The sequence below is a fragment of the Canis lupus genome, chromosome 7, assembly GCF_011100685.1.
Source record: "Canis lupus familiaris isolate Mischka breed German Shepherd chromosome 7, alternate assembly UU_Cfam_GSD_1.0, whole genome shotgun sequence".
Classification (NCBI taxonomy): domain Eukaryota; kingdom Metazoa; phylum Chordata; class Mammalia; order Carnivora; family Canidae; genus Canis; species Canis lupus.
The window spans coordinates 77,773,773-77,793,336 of NC_049228.1; the positions used below are offsets into that span (position 1 = coordinate 77,773,773).

The following is a 19,564-nucleotide window of genomic DNA, read 5'->3' on the forward strand; positions in this document are numbered from 1 at the left end:
GCAACCGTTCCCTTACCCCTCCGTCCTGAGTCACTTCTCACTGCCCCAAATGCCCATGATACAGCCATGAAGCAACCTAACAGCAAGGCAGCCGAGGCTCCCGAAGCACCTGTAGGGCTATGCGTCCAGGTGTCCGCAGCAACCTTCTCACCTTGCCAACTGGCTTGCAGAGCCTGGGGCCGAATGGGGACGGCGGCGGAGCCCGGAGAGGGGGCTGCAGTCCTGGCGCCAACCCAGCGCGACCAGGGCGGGGGACACACCTCATCCTGCACCTCATCTCCCCCGCCCGGGCCTCTCCCCCCATGGCCTGGCTTTGAAAGCGACACATCTACCTTTTCACTGTCAGCACTGCGGAGGCTGGTGATGTCTCCAGTCACCCCGTCTCGGGGAAGCGCGAGGCAAACCTGGGCTCCCAGTGACCATGGGGGGCGGGGGACCCGCGGAGCTGCTGGGGGCCGAGAGTCGCGGGCACCATCCTCTGCAGCGGTCTGGTCTGCGAGGGCCGCTCCCCCAGGGGCCCCGGGCTGCCGAGTTCCCCGCTGGGTGCTGGGCGCTGGGCGCTGGGCGCTGGGCGGGCCGGCGGGGCGGGGCTGGCGGCGGGGCTTTAAGAGCGCGCGGGCGAGCCGGGCCGAGCCCGCGAGGGGGACCCAGCGATGGAGACCGCCCGGGACTACGCCGGAGCCCTCTTCAGGTGAGTGCGGCGCTGGCCCGGCTCGCGGCCACGCCTGCGCCCCCCGCCCCGCGCCCCGCGCCCCCCGCCCCGCGCCCCGCCAGCGCCGCAGCCTCCGCGCCCCTCGTGCCCCCAGCGCCCCGCGCCTCCTGCACCCGGCATCCCCGAGCGTCCTGCGCCCCGCGTCCCTGTGCCTGGCACCTCCGTGAGCCCCCTCGTCTCCCTCCATCCGGGGTCCGCCGGCACCCCTTGCGCACCCCGACCCGCGGCTCCCCGAGGCCCCGTCCCAGCCCACGCAGCCCCCGGTTACCTCTGGTGCCCACGCCTTGCGCAGCGGGGCCGACCCAGCCGCAGCCCGCCGCGGCCCCTTCCCTCCCCCGCTGGCCGCAGCGCCAGGTGTGGCGCCCCCGAGGCGCACGGGCATCCACGGAGCAGGTGGCAGTGGTGAGAGCGGGAGTGGCTGAATTTCTCGCTGCTGCTCCTGCGGCAGCAGGTGCAGATGAGGGCCTCGTGCTGGGAAAGGCGGGCGGCGCCTCCACGGGGCGCGGGCCAGGGCTTCCAGGGTCCTCGGGATCGACGGGAGCTGGGGCGCCGGGGGACACTCCGCGGCTTTGGCAGAGTCCAGGCTTACCCCTAAAGATGAGGGAGGCCTCTGGGCTCCACCGGGAGGGCGGACTGAGCCAAAAGCACCCCTTGGGCTCTGAACGCGCCCGACCCCTGCTTGATGAGCCCACCGAGGCTTCCCAGGGGGTGTTTTGGGGGAAAAGGCTCCCCGTCCTCACCGCATTCGAGAACGAGAACGCCACCCTGGGCCCGCAGAGGCCTGTGGAGTCCTCCTCCTTCCTGGGCTTTGCCACCCCCTGGGGGCTGAAGTCACCGCAGCACTTCCTGCCACCCCAACCCAGCTTCCACTCATCTTCCTATCCTGACATACCCAGGCCTGTCTTTGTTGATAAAATATCTCTTGGAAGTAACTTTTAAGTATAGATTTATGGAAGGGCCAGTGCTTCTTTGAAGATCTTCAGAATACTTCAAGAAGGATAGAGGAACCCTTGAGTTCTTTAAAATGCAAGTTTTCAGAGGTGACTAATCCCACTTTACCACAAGGCAGAGGGGCAAGGGAGGTGAAGGGAAGGGTGGCAGGGGAGAGTCACTTTACAAAACTACTGTGATCTGTAGGCAGCTGCCCTTGCTGTGTGCAGGACTCAGTACTTAGAAAAATAGCTTCCAATACGTGAAGGTCGTCTGACTGAACAGTACTGGCTTTCTCTTTAAAAACAAACAAAAACAGGGTGTTGGGGTGACTGGGTGAGGGGCACTTGACGGGAGGAGCACTGGGTGATATACTATATGTTGGCAAATTGAACTCCAATTAAAAAAACAAAAACAAAAAAACAAAACAAAACAAAACAAAAAAAACAGAAGTCAAGTGATAGGAACCAGGGAGGATGAGAAACTTGTTTCATGCATCTTCACTAACACATGTGAGCATGAAGGGAAAGCCTTGGGTTTCTTGCTTTTTTGGTTCCTCTCCTCCTCCCCTTATAATCCCGCTCCAGGGGACGACAACTGTTAACAGTCTGGAGTGCAATTCTCAAACATGCAAACACCCCCATTCTGCAACTTTTTGTGAGCCCTGGGGAGGTGGTGGGCTGAGCTTTAAGGACTGGTAAGGAGGCTCTCATCCTCCCTGAGACTGCCTGGAGCACCGAGGAGGGAGCAGAGCTTGCAGAATTAAGGCTGACCCTGCCCTTCCACCTGCCCCCGCCCCCAGGATACCAAAATCCAAAATGCATGCATGTGAGGTTTCCACCAGGTCAAGTGTGTGTGGAAGCGACTTGCTTGAAAAATGGTGGCAAATCAAAACCTAAGGAAATGTCTACTTGAAGCCACATTCCCTCTGAGCTTGGCAAACTGAAAGTGAGTGATCGTTGGTTGGGGACACTGTGCAGTTCTTTGAAAAAAAAAAAAAAAAAGAAGAAGAAAGAAAGGAATCTACCTGCTTCCCCACTGAACTGGAAGAAAAGCAGTCCAAACTACTCCTTGAAGGACAGCCCGTCTCTTCCCTGTCCTTCTTCAGAACCGCGTCCAGACTAACGACCCCTGTGAGCCACAGCGAGGTGACAGGTGACGGCCGTGTTTTCTGTCTCCTCGGTGTTCCTTAATTTAACCCAGATGACCCCAACGCTGTCTTTCATCAGTAGATAACTGCATTTTGCCAAAGAAATAAGTCAATTCACATTCACATCTTTTTTTAAAGTCAGCAGTTCTGAAGTCTTAAACTGGTCCTTGGTTTGTTAATGGCCTGTGATCCCTGCTCATGGTGAGAGCAGCCTGAGGTCTCTCAGCCGAGCTCTGGAGGTCAAGGATGTCCTCGCCAGTGCGTGTGGCCACAGACAAAGCTGCTCAGCCTGTGTCTGTCGGTGAGAGCATGCCCACCGACCTTGAAGTTGCTACAGAGCCGATAGACCTTACGCTGTGTGCAAACATCGCTGCTTTTTTTGCTATTTCGTACATCTTCCCTTTCCCTGACCAAGGAACTCTATGTCCTGTCAGCTGGCATCTCAGAACACATTTTGCCACCTACCACCTTCTTATTAGTGACATAAGCAACGGAGTGCATTTTCTACAAGTGAATCTCCCAGGTTATTGAGGCTTCCTCCTTCCAGGGCCTATTTTAATGATATACCATGGTCTATTTCAAAGTGTCCAAAGACTTCATGGTCCTACACTGAATCCTCTTGCTACATCAAGCATTTCGATAGGGTGGCCAAGGCCTAGATTGGAGCCGGCAGCAGTCCCTGTGGGGTAGTGGTGCCCCATGTGAGTAGCCCATAAGCCCATAACGAGGCTCTGGAGCTGCTGGGGAGCAGGAAACATCACTAAGGCCGACACTCCTCCAGCTGCTGCCATTGAGTTAGACCCTCACACTGTGCCTACCACTCACCCAGATCCAGCCAGGCCTGATGACTGCTTTTCAGTTCTATTTCTCTGCACTGCTGGGTTTGACATTATCACTTCCCTCCCTAATGTCCTTGTCATCACCAGGCTTTGGAGGTAGTGCTCAGTTGACTTGTCCTACCTGCTTCTGCACTTGCTTACTCTTGTGCGGTTCCTCCTTTCCACCTAACAAGAAAATGTGGGGCCACTCAGACACTGAAACATTCATTTCACTCCGGATCTTCCCTGGGCAGGCGCTTAGACGACCTTACAGAGCCACCTCATCATTGCTGACCCCAAAATGTTTCTCTGGGGAAGACTTTGTTCCCAGGCCTATCCGATTCCTCCTTATTCCACTTTTGGAATAAATATCAGTCCCTCAGATGGCATAAAAACTTGTTTGTTTGTTGTTTTTTTGTTTGTTTGTTTTTTAATGCCCTGTGGCAGCTAGCTTCATTTTCCTGGAGCAAAAAGCCATGTATGGCTTTATTTGCCACATGTTTATTAGTTGAGACTCCTCAGTTCCCTCTGGGAAAAATACAAAGATTTCTCTGTTTTCCTCACTTCTGGGAGATATGCCCCTTCCCAGTTTTTAAGAATGTTCTATGAAGCCTGACTTCTCTTTTTGTCTTGATTTCCCTGAAACAATCTGCTTCCTCGAACACCCTGTTTCCTGGTTTTTCTTTTCCTTTTAGTGAGCTGTTTCCTTCCTGCTTCATATGCTTGTCTGCACTTTCCCAGGGATTAGAGGGTGACTCATGTGTGATGGATCTAATCCAAAGCTTTTCAGAGCTCCTCTCTCAACTCTGACATATTAAAATATTGAGGGGAGACTGGCAACAGGTGTTAGGCATCATACTGATGGCCAGTGACATAAATCATCCTATTAAGAGGATCAGGAGTGAATTGGATCGATATTGTTTTGCTCATTAGCTAGCTAGTTAATCCTGCTGTTCCTTTAGTAAATACTCCTATAGTAATTGTTAAGTTGGCTTAGTGTATATAAAATTTCATTTAACCCCTTTTTATGTTATCCATAAAAGCCTCAATTTTATATAAAATAAAATCATCAAATCCCTTATCTTGTTCCTTAAGAGGAGTGGCAGGATTTAATTTTCATGTCTTCAAGGATTTTTTTAGTTGTGCTCCATAAGCCTGTTCTCCAACAATGATCCAGTTCCCAGTTAGGAAACGGAACGGGTACGGAGAACAATGGACTGTATATCCTTTTTTCTTGAGGATGGCTATCTTGAGGGCAGCATGGAGAGGGAGGACCAGAAGTGGCTGCCAGCACTTATCTTGTCCGAAGTTAAAGGACCATAAGGATTTTGTATAATCAACTATACGGGGTGACTGGAGCACTGGTGCTTACTAAGACGTGCTTGTTTGCATCCAATGAGGAGGTGTAAGACCACAACTAACTAGGTCAAAGCTGTTCGTGCCTACAAGGTGTGCCTTTGGCCTCTAGCACCTGGACCTGAGGTTCCAGGACATGAACTTTGTTCTCCCATTTCTCTGATCTTGTCCTAGCCAGTCTTTTACTTGGTGAATAAATTGCATGCCAACAGCAGGCTAGGTGCTATGGGGAAGTCAGAAAATGTACAGAGAGATCCTGGCCCCAGTGAGTACAGATTCTAGAAGGACTCATGGACAATGGCAATGAGTTCCTGCTTTGTGGGAAGAAGAGGGGCCCTTGCTGGTGAGGGTCCAGGGTGGCCTCATGCCATCAGCGGGTTTTCACCTTGTAGGGCAGACGTGGTGGTACAAAAATGGGAGCTGGATTCAGACCCCTATTCTAGCACTTGTTAACTCTGACCTTATTCGTTTCTTAACCTCCTGAGCCTCACTTTTCCTCATCTAGCAAGTCTGCTTTGTCAAGTTGGTAAGTAATGTGCTAATGTGCACAGTTGTCTGGCATTGGGTGGAGCTAGGATCTTTCTCTCCTCCTCAGAGGGACTTCGCCAGGGAGGAGGTTTCAGGTGCCACGAACAGGTTGCCAACAGAGCCTGCTCCTACATGTAAAGCAGAATATGGAAAGTCCTCCCTCCCCCGTCCACCAGATCCCCAGAGGTGGAACAGTGGGTGGGTTTTCTGCAGCGTCAGCTCAGCAGAACGTGGGCATCTTGTTCATTGGTTTGTGTAACCGAGGAACCTGGTGTAACTTCTTGCAATCAAGGCAAAAGTTCAGAGGCTGTCTGCCAGCCCCATACTGTGTTGGTTCAAGGCTTGGATTCCCTCGATGGGTCTCGGCTCAGTCCAATGGGGCGTCTGCATCCGAAGCCAGTGACCTGGTGCAGCCCCCTTGCCGTTGCCTCACCAGGAACACATAATGCGTGCACTCTGCTGGCAGAAGGGGAAGGGGCTGTCTTTTCCTTCCTAACCGACAGACCTTGAGAAACCATTTTGAGCCTCAGTTTTCCCATTCGAGAAATGGAGTGATGCTTTCCCTGTAAAGTTCCAATGATCATGAGTTAATATGTTAGGAGCTAGCACAAGCTGGCCAAGGTGAGTGTTCAGACGTGAGCAGGTGGGAGGCACTAATGTGAAGCTGGCTGAACACACTTTAGACCAGATCCATGCTAACAACCTGGGTCTGATTCCTAGGATGCCAGTTTGTAGCTGGGGCATAGGGACGCTCATTCTTATAGAAACCTTCCTGAAACTGGCCTCTCATGCTATGAGCATGAACTTAATCTGAAAATTTTTTTTAAGATTTTTTATTTATTTATGAGAGAGACACACACACATACATACACAGAGGCAGAGACACAGGCAGAGGGAGAAGCAGGCTCCCTGCAGGGAGCCTGATGTGGGACTTGATCCCGGGTCTCCAGGATCAGGCCCTGGGCTGACGGCGGCACTAAACCACTGAACCACCAGGCTGCCCTAAGCTGACAGTTTTTGAGAGCTGGTTTATTCCTATACTATCAGTTTTTCATATAGAAAACTACTTGGCAAATCATTAAATTTTCACTATGTCCATTTGTAGAGCTTCAAGTTAGACCACATACTATTTAAAACATATATGCCTAGTGCTAGTCTAGGCATTATGGGAGATAGAACAAAGAAGCCTTGTCCACAAGGAAATTCCAATCTGCTTGGGAAAATAAAACATAGACAAATAAATGACAATATATGCGTATGTATGTGTGTGTGTACAGATATGTATAAAATACTAAATCCAAGGTGATAGGCATTCCCAAAAAGTACAGAAGTCCAGCAGCCCAGGTAGCTCAGCTGTTTAGCGCCACCTTCAGTCCAGGGCGTGATCCTGGAGACTACATGGAGCCTGCTTCTTCCTCTGCCTCTGTCTCTCTTTCTGTCATAATAAATAAAAAAATAAATAAATAAATAAATAAATAAATGGAGACTACATGGAGCCTGCTTCTTCCTCTGCCTCTGTCTCTCTTTCTGTCATAATAAATAAAAAAATAAATAAATAAATAAATAAATAAATAAAAATAAATAAAATAAATAAATAAAATCTTTTTTAAAATTATTTTTAAAAAGTACAGAAGTCTCTAGAATGTTAGCCTTCATAGGGCAAATCTAGACAAGCTACTATAAGCATCAGTGATGTCCTCATTCTGTATCTTCGACAAGGTTGCCCTAAAAATAAAGCCCTTTGTTTCATTCTCCTGAATGTCACTGTACAATTATTTGTCCAAATTGTCAACAATTGTTTGAACACCTGAAATTGTTAGGCACCATTCAGGTGAAGGGAGAGTGCAGCTTGCTATTCCCGCAGGGGCTGGGGGATTAAATGAGGTCACATGTCATTTATCACAGCACCTGACACGAAGCAAGAGCCCCCTGAAATGCTGCTAACTTATGTTTATGTTCTTTTAAATAATTTCTATGTGGGTTAATTCCTAAATGTAAAACAGCCCCCAGTCCTAGATGCAAACTATATGTTCCTAGACTGGTCTCCAGAGAGACTGAAGCCCTGCCTAGTGCTACTGACAAGGTGCATCTGTTGCCACTCATGGAGTTATTTTTAAGTAACTTCTTGTATGTTTGTTTAAAAGCATATGGTAGTATGTCAAAGGTGGCTTTGCATTTCTTTAATTGCTATCAAAAGCCTCATATGTTCCCCAATATGTAAACTTGTGTTACTCTTTAGTGTGTGGCATCTAGATAACCTTTATGAAGCCAAGAAGAAAGAGGTACTTGGGTCATAATCCCAGCTCTGGCTCTTACCGTCTGTGGGGCAGCTCTCTGGCCTGATTTCCCTCATCTGTAAATTGAGAAAAACAGGACTATGTTACAGAGTTTCCTAAGGATGAAGTGAATTAATATTTACGAAACAAAATAAATGTTTGTTGGGGCTGCTGGCTGGCTCAGTCAGTGGAGCCTACAACTCTTGATCTTGGGGTTTTAGGTTCGAGTCCCTCAGTGGGCATAGAGGTTACTTAAAATTAAGATCTTTAAAAACAGGGCAGTCCTGGTGGTGCAGCGGTTTAGCGCCGCCTGCAGCCCGGGGTGTGATCCTGGAGACCCGGGATCGAGCCTGCTTCTCCCTCTGCCTGTGTCTCTGCCTCTCTCTCTCTCTCGCTCTCTCTAAATGAATAAATAAATAAATCTTAAAAAAAAAATCTTTAAAAACAAAAGTGTTAAATAACTACTAAAGGTGTAAGCTTCTCATTTATCCCATATATATAAAATGTTACATAAACAGTATTTGTGTGTGTGTGTGTGCGCGCGAGTGCATGTAGTATTTGCAAAGTAACTAAAATTTTATAATCAAGGATTAGAGATCCTTTTCCTCAGGAAAACTGTCTTGATTTAGTTTTGTTATTTAACTCCTCCATGTTTTTTAATACGTAAATTTTTGAATGAATTCTTTGTTAAATGTGGAACTTACTCCAGTGTCACGTGACATATGGCCCAGAGTTCTTTTCCTTCTTGTTGTTCCAACCACAATTATTATACTGTTCTGTTGTTTCTCATTTATTCTAAGTTAATTTTTAAAAATTAGTTTATTTCTCTAGTGACCAATATCTGGTTTTTCAATTCTTGGCTTAGTCTTGCTGTACAGTATGTAACTTTTGTGTGTGTGCATCTAATTCTCTAACTCTGCTTGGCCACTTCCTGGCCTCTGGAAATCTTTTTCTTTCTTTTTTCTTTTTTTCTTTTAAGATCTCAGCTGTAAAAGCCACGTTTGCAGAATAGAATTCTTATTTCTTATTTGAGTGTGATACCTTACCACTTGTTTCTCACGCAGTTACTATGAGGACTTTGAATGTTCTGGTAAAATAGGTGTGATAATGCTTGTGCTTTTTATTTATATATAGTACTTGTTTGTCTTTTGGGTACCAGGAGGTATATGTATATATACATATATATGTATATTTAAAATTTTCAGTAATCCCCAACTATGGATTTTTTCTTTCAGATGCAAATATTAAAATTGTCTTAATTTTGTGTACTTCCAATCTCTCTTCAAAGACTCTTTTTGAAGATAACATCCAAGATATCTTTTTACTTTTCTCCTCCATTTCCAGGCCCCTGACATTTATGGGATCACAGACCAAGAGAGTCCTACTAACTCCCCTCAAGCACTCGGCTCGCCCCTTCCGGGTCTCCAACCATGACAGAAGCAGCCGTCGAGGGGTGATGGCTGACAGTCTGAAGGAGCTTCTCAGCAAGGTGCCAGGAGCCACAGCACCTCCCCTACTGCCCGCGGGAGGGCCCCGAACCACACACAGGGCTTGGGGCTTGGGTACTAGGCCAGTCCAGAGATAAATGTCACTCTTGTGGCCTCAGAGAGTCAGAGGGGAGAAGAGAATGAAAGGGAACTTTATCGCATCTCTCCTTGAACCATGAAAGATTTAGCTGCAGAAGCAAAGGCCTTGAAAACTGTCATCAGCTGACAATGTAGCCTTTCTTCTTTAACAAGGGAGGATATGGGGAAGCAGCAGGCTTTGGAAATCTGTTTTCAGTTATAAAGCTCAGGGAAGAATAGTCTTGAATCTGAAACAGTGTCCTAGATCACCAAATAAGGAAGAATCACAGACTCTCTAGAGTCTGGAGTTGGGTTATGAATGCATAACCCAGACCAAGACACCCATGGAAATAAGAAATGAGCATCCAACATGCAGATCCCAAAGCAAGAGAGATGTTCAAATATGTGGCATGAGACTACGGCTCTTTAAATATCATATTGCTGCGTTATTCATTTTATTTGTCAAAATAAGTAATTTTAGAAACTGTAAATATTACCTGATGTCTTCATTTGTCTCATGCCACTGAAGCCTCTGAAGAAAATAAATCCATTAAAAATCTTAACTTCTCTTTTTCTAAGCAAAGGCTGAGTCATAGACACCTGTTAAGTAGATCTCTACTGTTAAAATTTTAGCAGCTTCAGACAGTACTTCTGAAGCCATAACTTAATCAGTAGCTTTGAGTGGTCAGAGCAGAGTGTCCTGCTTTGTTCTATGTCTCCGATGTGTTGCCCACCTAGACCCTGGAGGCCTTAGTTATCACCAGCGGACTGGTCACTCTGGTGTTGGAGGAAGATGGCACTGTGGTGGATACGGAAGATTTCTTTCAGACCTTAGGAGACAACACACATTTCATGATCTTGGAGGAAGGGCAGAAGTGGACACCGGTAAGCAAAAACACATATCCAAGCAGCTACGGGGTAGACTTTTTACCCACAAAAGAGCGTTTCCCACTTTGGTGTTGACTTGCCCTCTTTCTAGATACGTACTTTGTATTCACCTGATAACCGAATCTGCTACCCTCAACAGGTTGCTTAAAAGTATTTCTAGGTAATTAAGCATCTTAGTGAGCCTGGGCTATATGATTTACAGCAAATAGTTCTTTTCTTAGAACTTAAATTCAATTAATTCACATATAGTGTATTATTAGTTTCAGAGGTAGAGGTCAGTGGTTCATCTGTTGTATAACACCCAGTGCTCATCACATCACGTGCCTTCCTTGATGGCTATCCCCCAGTTACCCCATCCCTCCCCCCACCTCCTCTCCAGTGACCCTCAGTTTGTTTCCTATGATTAATGGTTTGTCTCCTTCACTGATTTGTCTTGTTTTACTTTCCCCTCCCTTCCCCTATGATCCTCTGTTTTGTTTCTTAAATTCTACATATGAATGAGATCACATAATTGTTTTTCCCTGACTTAGTTCGTTTAGCATAATACCATCCAGTTCTATCCATGTCTTTGCAAATGGCAAGAATTCTTTTTTCTTTTTTTTTTTCTTTCTTTTTTTTTTTTTTTATGGCTGAGAAGGATTCCATGGTATATATCCACTAAGATACATCTTCTTTATCATTCATCTGTTCATGGACATCTGGGCTCTTTCCACAGTTTGGCTATTGTGGGCACTGATGCTATAAACATTGAGGTGCAGGTATCCCTTCGGATCATTACATTTGTGTCTTTAGGGTAAGTAGGGTAGTTCTATTTTCAACTTTTTGAGGAACTTCCATACTTTTTTCTAGAATGGCTATACTAGCTTTGGAGAAAATAATTCTGAGGAACAGATTTAGGCCAGTAACTAGCTACAGATCCTGTTAAAGCACGCAGATATGACCTGGTGACCCTTCACTGTCTCTGTCCTGAGGAGGTCAGCAAGCTAACATAGCCAGTGATATTAAGTAGGGGTATCTGTATGACTGAAGAGTGATCTCAAAGGTACAGAGATTGAATAAAGGTTTCTATATCCAGGAAAACTATGGAGTATATATATCTTGGATCCCACCATAAAACACCTAAAAGCGTAAAGCAACACATTAAAACTGATTTTATATGCCTAACTGACCTTCAAGAAAGGAAATTCCTCAGAGGCCAAAACTTTATGGAAGCCAGAATCTGGAGAAGTAGATTACCTGTGAGCATCTCACCTGTGGCCATCCACTCACCTCAGTGACTAAGTGCCACAGTCTTGACAGGTGCTGGCAGGACAGGAGACAAAGTCTTGGGCTGATACAAGGTAAGGGGCCAGATTAGAGATGCCCACACAAAGCAGAGAATCCTAAAGGTGTCTCCTAAGAATCTGTGGCCACAAGCTGCTCTCATGACGTTTTCAGGACTTTTGATTCCAAAAACATCCAAGCTGAGAGTTTAGTTTCCAGAGCCCTGGAGAGGGAAGCATCAATGGAAAGAGTTTATTCACTGAGTTCTCTTTACTCAACTGGTCCCTCTGTGACCCTCCCATTGACCTGGTGTTGATTGTATCCCCATGTAACCAGTAGTTGATTGTATCCCCATGTAACCAGGCTCAGAATGAGCCTTGATCTAGGTGCCAAAGAGTTTCCATTCCTAAAGTTCCAACAAATATGAGTTCACAATCAAATCATAGGATGTAAGGACTTAAGGCACTGTATGTGAGATGAAGCAGAAATAATGAAGTCAGACCTCCAAAGACTTCAGATGTTGGAGTCATCAGATACAAAGTATAAAATAAGTGTATTTAAAATGTCCAAAGAAATCTAAAAGGTAATCAAAAGTAAAAAGGAACAGGAGGTAATCAGAAAGGACAAAGTAGACTTGAAAGAATCAAATAAAATTTCTGGAAATGAAAAATATAACAAAGTAAGTGGAGATAGACAGCACTTAAGATATGTCTCAAGAAGTTTCCATGATGTGTAGCACAAGATGGTAGAGGTAGAAACCATGAAGGAAGTTGGAGACCTGACTGAGAAGGTCTGATACATGTTGGACATCCTTAGGGTGTTGTGTTTTTTTTTTTTAACAGGAAAATGCATAAACCATTTTTACTGATAAATTCCACTCTATTAAGAATTTTGTTTGTCAAAAGATAACAAAAAGTATGTAAAACAATAAACCACAAGTGGGTAGAAGGTGTTTTCAACATAGTCCAACAAAGAATTAGTGTTTGTTAAATTTAGGAGTCTTGCAGAAATCAATTATGGAAACAATGGACAATCTGATTGAAAACTGGACAAAAAAAAAGGGACCGGTATCTGTGGAATGGACAATAAAACACAGGAAAAACTGTTCAACCTCATTGGTGATTAGGAAAACATAAGACCACAAGAAGATAATCTTTTATATCATTAGATTTGGTATTATTAGGCTTTTCCACTTCTTTCCATTTCTTTTTAAGATATGGAGCAGTGAACTCTTTTACACTCCCACCAGCAGCTGTTTAAAACTGTACCTCTATCCCATAGAACTGAAACACCACCATGACCTGGCAAGTCCTCTCCCAGGCATACACCCAGCGCACAGATACCCAGCCATGTGTTTCTTTGTAAATACACATGGATAAAGACACCAGTGTCTCTTTATTGAATGGGATGCTCTTGAGCTGTGAAGATGCATGGAGTATAGCTATCAGCATCTATATGAATAAATCTCATCAACTCTGTTGAGTGAAAATATCATATTAAGCCATATCCATTAAGCATGTGATCTTCAAACTTTTGACCTCGGAACCCTTTTATACTCTAAAAATTAATGATGACCCCAAATGGCTTTTGTTTATGTGGATTTCAATAGAACCTATAGATATCCATCAACCAGAGGTTCTGAACTGGGGAAAATCTTACCCCTTGAGAGGCATTTGGCAATGTCTAAAGACTTTTTGGTTGCCCAAACCAGGGTGGAAGGGGCAACCTAGGGCTGGACTACTTTTGTTTTGAGAAAGATCTTGTGGAAACAATAACAGCCTTGCAAAGATGCCCACATTGAAATCCCTGGATGTTTTGGGAGTGTTGCTTTACTTGGCGAATGGACCTACCAGGTGGTGGTTAAGTTAAGGATCTCGAGCTGGGGAGATGGTCCTGCATAATCCAGGGACCTGTGTCATCAGGGGTCCCTACAGCGAGACAGGAGAGTCAGAGTGAGGGCCAGAAGCAGGGTAAGAGGAGGGGAGTGGTGAGGAGCCAAGCAATGGGAGCGCCTGCAGAAGCTGGAGAGGGCGAGGGGGCCCCTGTCCTTCCTCGCAGCCTCCGGGAGAAAGCATCCCTGCTTGCTCACGGTGGACTGCCAACCTGTTAGGTCTTAGGTTCTGTTGCTTCAAGCCACTAAATTTGTGGTAGTTCGAAGAGCAACAGGAAACCAGCTCAGAAGGGAAGGGTAGTTTGTGTTTGGTTTTTATAACAGACACTGGGTTAGCGAGGGGAGACTGAGCCGGGGGGCAGGGCGCCTAGAGGCCATGGGTGTAATAATCCTTCAGGGTGGTGTGTTCAAGGGGGTGGTGGGCCGCCCAGCCCCTACCAGCCTGCCTGATGAGCGAGTGGGGGTGGGTGTCTTCTCTCGACTTAGGCCTTTCAACCAGCTTCCCTCCAGTGGAAATGGGCACCTCGACGCTGATGATAAGACCCTACCCACCTTGTAGGTGTGTCTATCTTTTGAAATCAGCGAGGCCAGCTGTGTTTACCGCCAGCGGGAAGGCCGCCCAGAAATAGCCGCCAGGGGTCGCCCGTCCTCAGCCTGAGCGCCTGGACGCCTGGGTGGGGGAGCCCAACCCTAGAGCCCCCTCCCACCTGGCAGCTAGGCCTTCATTTCTTCCTCCTTAGCCAGCAAGTCAGAGAAACGCATGTGACCAGCGGGTTAGCTTTGTGAGGGCTCGATTTTGACTTAAGACCAAAACTTCAGGAAGACATTTAGGGGGAATAAGGTACAAACTTCTACAGGTCAGAAAGGAGCATGAGGCAGTGAGAAAGAACAGTGGCTGGATTGATTACAGGTAAAACTCTTCTTTTTTGGCAGCCCAGGTGGCTCAGGGGTTTAGCGCTGCCTGCAGCCCAGGGCCTGATCCTGGAGACCTGGGATTGAGTCCTGTGTCGGGCTCCCTGCGGGGAGCCTGCTTCTCCCTCTGCCTGTGTCTCTGCCTCTCTCTCTCTCTCTCTCTCTCTCTCTCTCCTCTCTGTGTATTCTCATGAATAAATAAATAAAGTCTTGGGAAAAAAAAAAAAAAAAAACCTCTTCTTTTCACTCCAGGATCTTTTTTTTTTAAGATTTTATTTATTCATGAGAGACACAGAGCAAGAAGCAGAGACACAGGCAGAGGGAGAAGCAGGCTCCCTGCAGGGAGCCCAATGGGGGACTCGATCCCAGGACCCTGGGGTCACGCCCTGCATGGAAGGCAGATTCTCAACCACTGAGCCACCTAGGTGCCAAGTGTCCCACTCTTAATCTCAGCTCAGGTCTTGATCTCAGGGTAGTGAGTTCAAGTCTCCATTGGGCTCCACACTGGGTATTGAGCCTATTTTTTAAAAAAAATAATGTTTCCTAAACGGGGGACCGTTAATACCCCGTAAAGAGGCAGCAGGACCTCTTGTGCATTGAACAATGGGCCACCCCCAGAATCTCTTGTTGCGTATGTCAACATGTGTGGGAGGTAAGCAGGGTGGCTCCAGCAAGAAGGGTCTGGGTACTTTTAGGGGAATTTATGGTTTAACTTCACATATAGTCATTATTGTTATTGATGAATTTAACATTTCTAGCCTCAACTACTCTCAACCCCAGAGGTTCCTGAGACCGTAACACTGTTGGTTGTATACATTTGAATTCTGAATCTACAAGATCTGTGTGAGGAGCAAGCCCTAGGGAGACATTCGTACCTGGCACAGCTTCATTCCCTTGCTTTCGACAAAGCTTTCTGTGGGGAAGATGTTCTAGTGCTCCTTATAAACCTAAGGCTCGACAGAGGTCTCTGGCTTTCTCCTCTGACCTGAAGGCTCAGCTGATATTTCAGGAGGACCTACATGAGGACTATCCTGTGTCCCCAGGAGGTCTGCTTTTTGCCAGGGCAGTGACTAGAAAGCACAGGAAGCCCTGGGAGGTTTTCACCCTTGATGGTGAAGCTGTCTGCCTGGCAGCCTCTTGTGAAATGGAAATACTGCTGCCTGTTCCTCATTAAGCAGACTGTGCTACATTCATGAGATCGCCCATGTCAATCAAGTGACCACGGTGGCTCTGAGTGACTGGGCTGCGTGTGCTCCATACCGCGTGTCAGCAGCACAGCCATCCCGTGAATCCTGGATCCTACAACCCAGGCCCCAGAGCCAAACCGCACTCATCTCAAGTCACTAAACTGAAAGTAGCTTAGGGAAGAATACTTTAAGGGTTTGGACATGCACATTGGAGCATATTGATCTGCTAAAAATATCCCTCAGGCAATTAGCAGCTCTGTCACTAACAGATTTTAGGACAGCAAAGTCAAAACTAGCAAAAACCCAGAATGATAGAATTTGCACGTCCAAGCTGAAGATGCTCCTAAAGTCTCTCCCTCCCCTTATGATTCTAGGGTGCCAACTACACCCCAGCTCGCCAGCAACCAAAGAAGGCAGGAATAGCAAGAGTCACCTTCGACTTGTACAAGCTGACCCCCAAGGATGTCATTGGCTGCCTCAACGTGAAGGCCACCATGTATGAGATGTACTCGGTGTCCTACGACATCCGCTGTACTGGAGTCAAAGCCCTGCTGAGGTAACGGACTTCAGGGCTCAGCTGGGGTCTGGGAGCTGCACGTGGCCCTACCCGGGTGGCCCGTGCCCCGCCTGCTGCTCTGCATGGCCCAGCCCTGCCCTGCCGAGGCCCTGACCTGAGCGGCAGCTGCTGACGTTCACTAACTCGTGTTGTTCTGTAGTAGGTGTATGCCACAGACTTAAGTCAGAAAACAACGTCCTGAGCCAAAATATGGCTTTTTTTCTCCAAGGACCATCAAATACTGAATGGAAACAACTAACGCAAAAATATAGAGAAGAACTGAATTTCTTTTAAAAACTTAGGGCTGTACATTTGAAAGCCTTTATTCTAAGCAATGGCAGCTGGAGTCCCTGCGATTTGGGCCTGCCACATACTGTCACCTGCGGTGGGGGGGGGGGGGGGGGGGGGGGCAGGCTGGCAGCATGGCCTCCCAGGGCGCCTGTAGAACACAGACCCTAATCCATACCCCGGATCAATCTGAACACGTTCTGTACATTCCCCAGAAATGTTCTGTAGTTGTGACCAGGCTGGACAGCCCACCCCCAAGCCCTGGACCAAGGGGGCCACCTGCAGGCCCTCCCAGCCTTGCCTCTGAGCAGCCAGCTATGTGACCTTTAATGGGGCCGCTTAACCTCTCTGAGCCTCTTTAAATACCTAATTGCCGTGGAGGGAGGGATGGAGGGGGAGACACAGTGACAGGAGGCCTCTGAAGCTAGTCTGAAACGATTGATTGTGGCCCTGACAAAGCGCTGCTCCCCGCACAGCTCCTGCGGGTGGCCCCCCAACCCCTTGCTTCTCAGAGGGCGCTGGTCCCTTCTCTCCATGGCCCAATGAGCACCACTCTGGGCATCCTTGAGCCTAGTGTGGGGCAGGAAATGCTCTGGAAAAGAGACTGGCCTTTTCTGAGGGGGCTGCGGGCCTGGGGATAGAGTCGGCTCCCAGTGGCCTCTGTTTCCTGCTCAGACCCACCAGTTGCCAACTCATAGACAACTGTCCCTGTCCCCGTTTTGAAATCTGGACTCCTGGGAGAGCTTCCTCTTCTTGCTGAGATGGGAGAAAATAGCTTGATTGCTTGATTTTCTAAAGTGAGATAAGAACATTATGTATAATGAAGACAGTAAATCTCCCCCAAAATCCTGCCTCAGCAAAGTCTTTCTCGAGAGGCAGATTTGGCCCTCTTGTCCCTAATTCTTACCCTTTGAGATCTGATGGCACCACAAGCAGCCACACTGAAAGCATCACACCCAGGTGTCACCCGGGGCCAGGACCCCTTCCCACCCTGACCAGTGCCGCTGACCCCCAGGGCCTTTAAAACTGGAATGAAATCCTTTTGCTGTGGACTCCAGAGAGTAAGAATTCAAGTTAAAGCCACTTTTTTCATCTGAAATAACAGGAATGCCAGGCCTAGCCTGAGGGCTTAGATGCCAGGAACAGGCCACAGTTGGGATGTCCCAGCCACCCTAAGCAAACTGAGTCACAGGGTCACTCCTTCAGCCTGGCTTCTCCTTTCATGCCTGACTTGCCTGACTTTAATAACAAGCCCCACACACCCAAAGTGGCCAAAGTAAGCAAGCAGCCAAAGAGCAGGACACACCATGTGCTCTCAAGAGCATGGTGTGCCTACTTCATGCGTCCTAATTACTGAACAACAGGCCACGTTTGAAAGTGGCTCGAGGAAAGGTGGTCCCAGGCTCCTGGATCAGCATCTACACATCTGCCAGCCCTGGCAGGCTGGGGAGCGGGCCCTTAAAGCATCCAATGGGAGCAGTGCCTGCTGGGAGGGCGCGTTGAGGGGGGGGGGTGCTGCTGAGGAATTCGTGCACTGTCTGCCCCCAGGCTGGCCCAGAACTCCCAGCCCAACACTGCCTTTGTCTCCTCTCTGTTGCAGGAGCCTGCTGCGGCTGCTGTCCCACGCCGCCCAGGTGACTGGACAGTTGCTCATCTACACCAGCTCGTACATGCTCCGAGTGCTTGGTGACACGGAAGAGCAGGCTCCTCCCAAGTCCTGCTCCAGACGGGGGTTCACATGCAGATAGGCAAGCTGCAGGGGACCCCTCAGGCTCCTGACCCAAATGTTCCCTCTCAAATGATGATTTTGGAGATATTGCTGTCCTGAACCACATACACTTGTACACTGTGGGTCACTTGTGCTCAGGAGGGTCACCCAAGGGAAAGAAAAGGAATCAATGCACATGAAAGGGAGAGCTGCACAGCGGGATGCCCTGAAGGGGCCTCTGTGGGGGGAGGACTGAACAGCAGGTGTCTTTGGTGGCTTCTGAGCAACACAAACTCGCATGAGGCCATACAGCTCCTCACCTCCTGCAGTAAACTGACCATGAGAGCTACTTTTCACACAGGTAATGCTTCCTTGTGTCTCTTTCATGTTCCAAACAAACAAAACTTCTATATATAAGCAAAACTCAGGGGTGCTCTGCTGATGGATATAATCACTTTTAAGTCTCTGTTAAACTAATGAGCTGCCAAATGTTACTGTGTGGTTGTTTTTTTTTTTTTTTTTTTTTTTTATGTGAGTCCTGAATGACCCCAAAGGGATCCAAAGGGCTTAAGGACCTGAGGTTCTAGAAGTCTTCAACCAATATTTATAGCCTTTAAAACAAAACACATACCCCTGCCCCAAAACTGCTTGAAATTCAGGCCTGATGCATGGCGCTCGTTGCTAATGTGGCTCCGGTTATCAGCTGGGATCCGTGGTTGCGAGTGGCAGGTCACCCAGGCAGCTGTGACCAAGGAGTGGTGGCTGTAGCTGCAGGCACTGCTGGGTACAGGCGTCCAGTGAGGTAGCCAGGCATCTGTCTAGCTCTTGGTCCTGTTTTCCTCTGAGTTGGCGTCATCTTCCGGCTGGCCCTCCCCCATGAAGGTGAGATGCAGGCCCCCCTCCCCGGGAGCAGGAAGTCCTGGGGCTGCCTCCCGGGGGCCAGGGAGGGCGTGACTCGCAAGGCCACACTCCAGGTCCTGCAGATACAGAAGGATACACCCCAAACACCGAGATGGGATGGGGGCAATGTGGCCTAAAGGAAATGGGGGCGCTGCTGCTAGAATAAAGGTGAACACGGGCAGCCCCGGTTGGCCCAGCGGTTTAGAGCCGCCTTCAGCCCAGGGCATGATCCTGGAGACCCGGGATCGAGTCCCACGTCGGGCTCCCTGCATGGAGCCTGCTTCTCCCTCTGCCTGGGTCTCTGCCTCTCTCTCTCTCTCTCTCTCTCTCTCATGAATAAATGAATAAGATCTTAAAAAAAAAAAAAAAAAAGGTGACCACAATTTGCCTCCTAAGGTGCTGGAGAAGCATGTCCTGCTGCTCAGATCTGTGGTTTTCCTCCCCGGGAACGTTACCCTGCAGGCCCTCATCGTCTCCTGGTCTCTGCCGGGCGCGCCTCGGCCTCCCCGACCTGCAGGCACAGGCAGGCCCGGCGGGAGCGCCCTTTCCGGGCGGGAGCCGCGCAGCGGGCCTCAAAGCACAACCTCTGCTTTTAGCATCGAGACAAAACAGGCGTTTGGTAGCCCCTTCCCCCTT

The 19,564-nt window shown here is 48.2% G+C and overlaps 1 protein-coding gene across 1 annotated transcript; it reads left to right on the forward strand.

Moving 5' to 3' along the window:
- Window positions 1-580: 580 nt before the first annotated feature.
- On the forward strand, window positions 581-18,522 carry CIDEA (cell death inducing DFFA like effector a). The gene is made up of 5 exons (XM_038543907.1): window positions 581-691; window positions 9,115-9,259; window positions 10,074-10,220; window positions 15,851-16,032; window positions 17,921-18,522. Exons 1-5 carry the CDS (start codon window positions 654-656, stop codon window positions 18,066-18,068), a joined length of 660 nt encoding a protein of 219 aa, XP_038399835.1. The 5' UTR covers window positions 581-653; the 3' UTR covers window positions 18,069-18,522.
- Window positions 18,523-19,564: the final 1,042 nt, after the last annotated feature.

Coding starts and splice junctions, on each gene's coding strand:
- CIDEA (XM_038543907.1), top strand. CDS start 654: ATGGAGACCGCCCGGGACTACGCCGGAGCCCTCTTCAG. Junction 692..9,114: donor TACGCCGGAGCCCTCTTCAG/GTGAGTGCGGCG, acceptor CTCCATTTCCAG/GCCCCTGACATTTATGGGAT. Junction 16,033..17,920: donor GGAGTCAAAGCCCTGCTGAG/GTAACGGACTTC, acceptor TCTCTGTTGCAG/GAGCCTGCTGCGGCTGCTGT.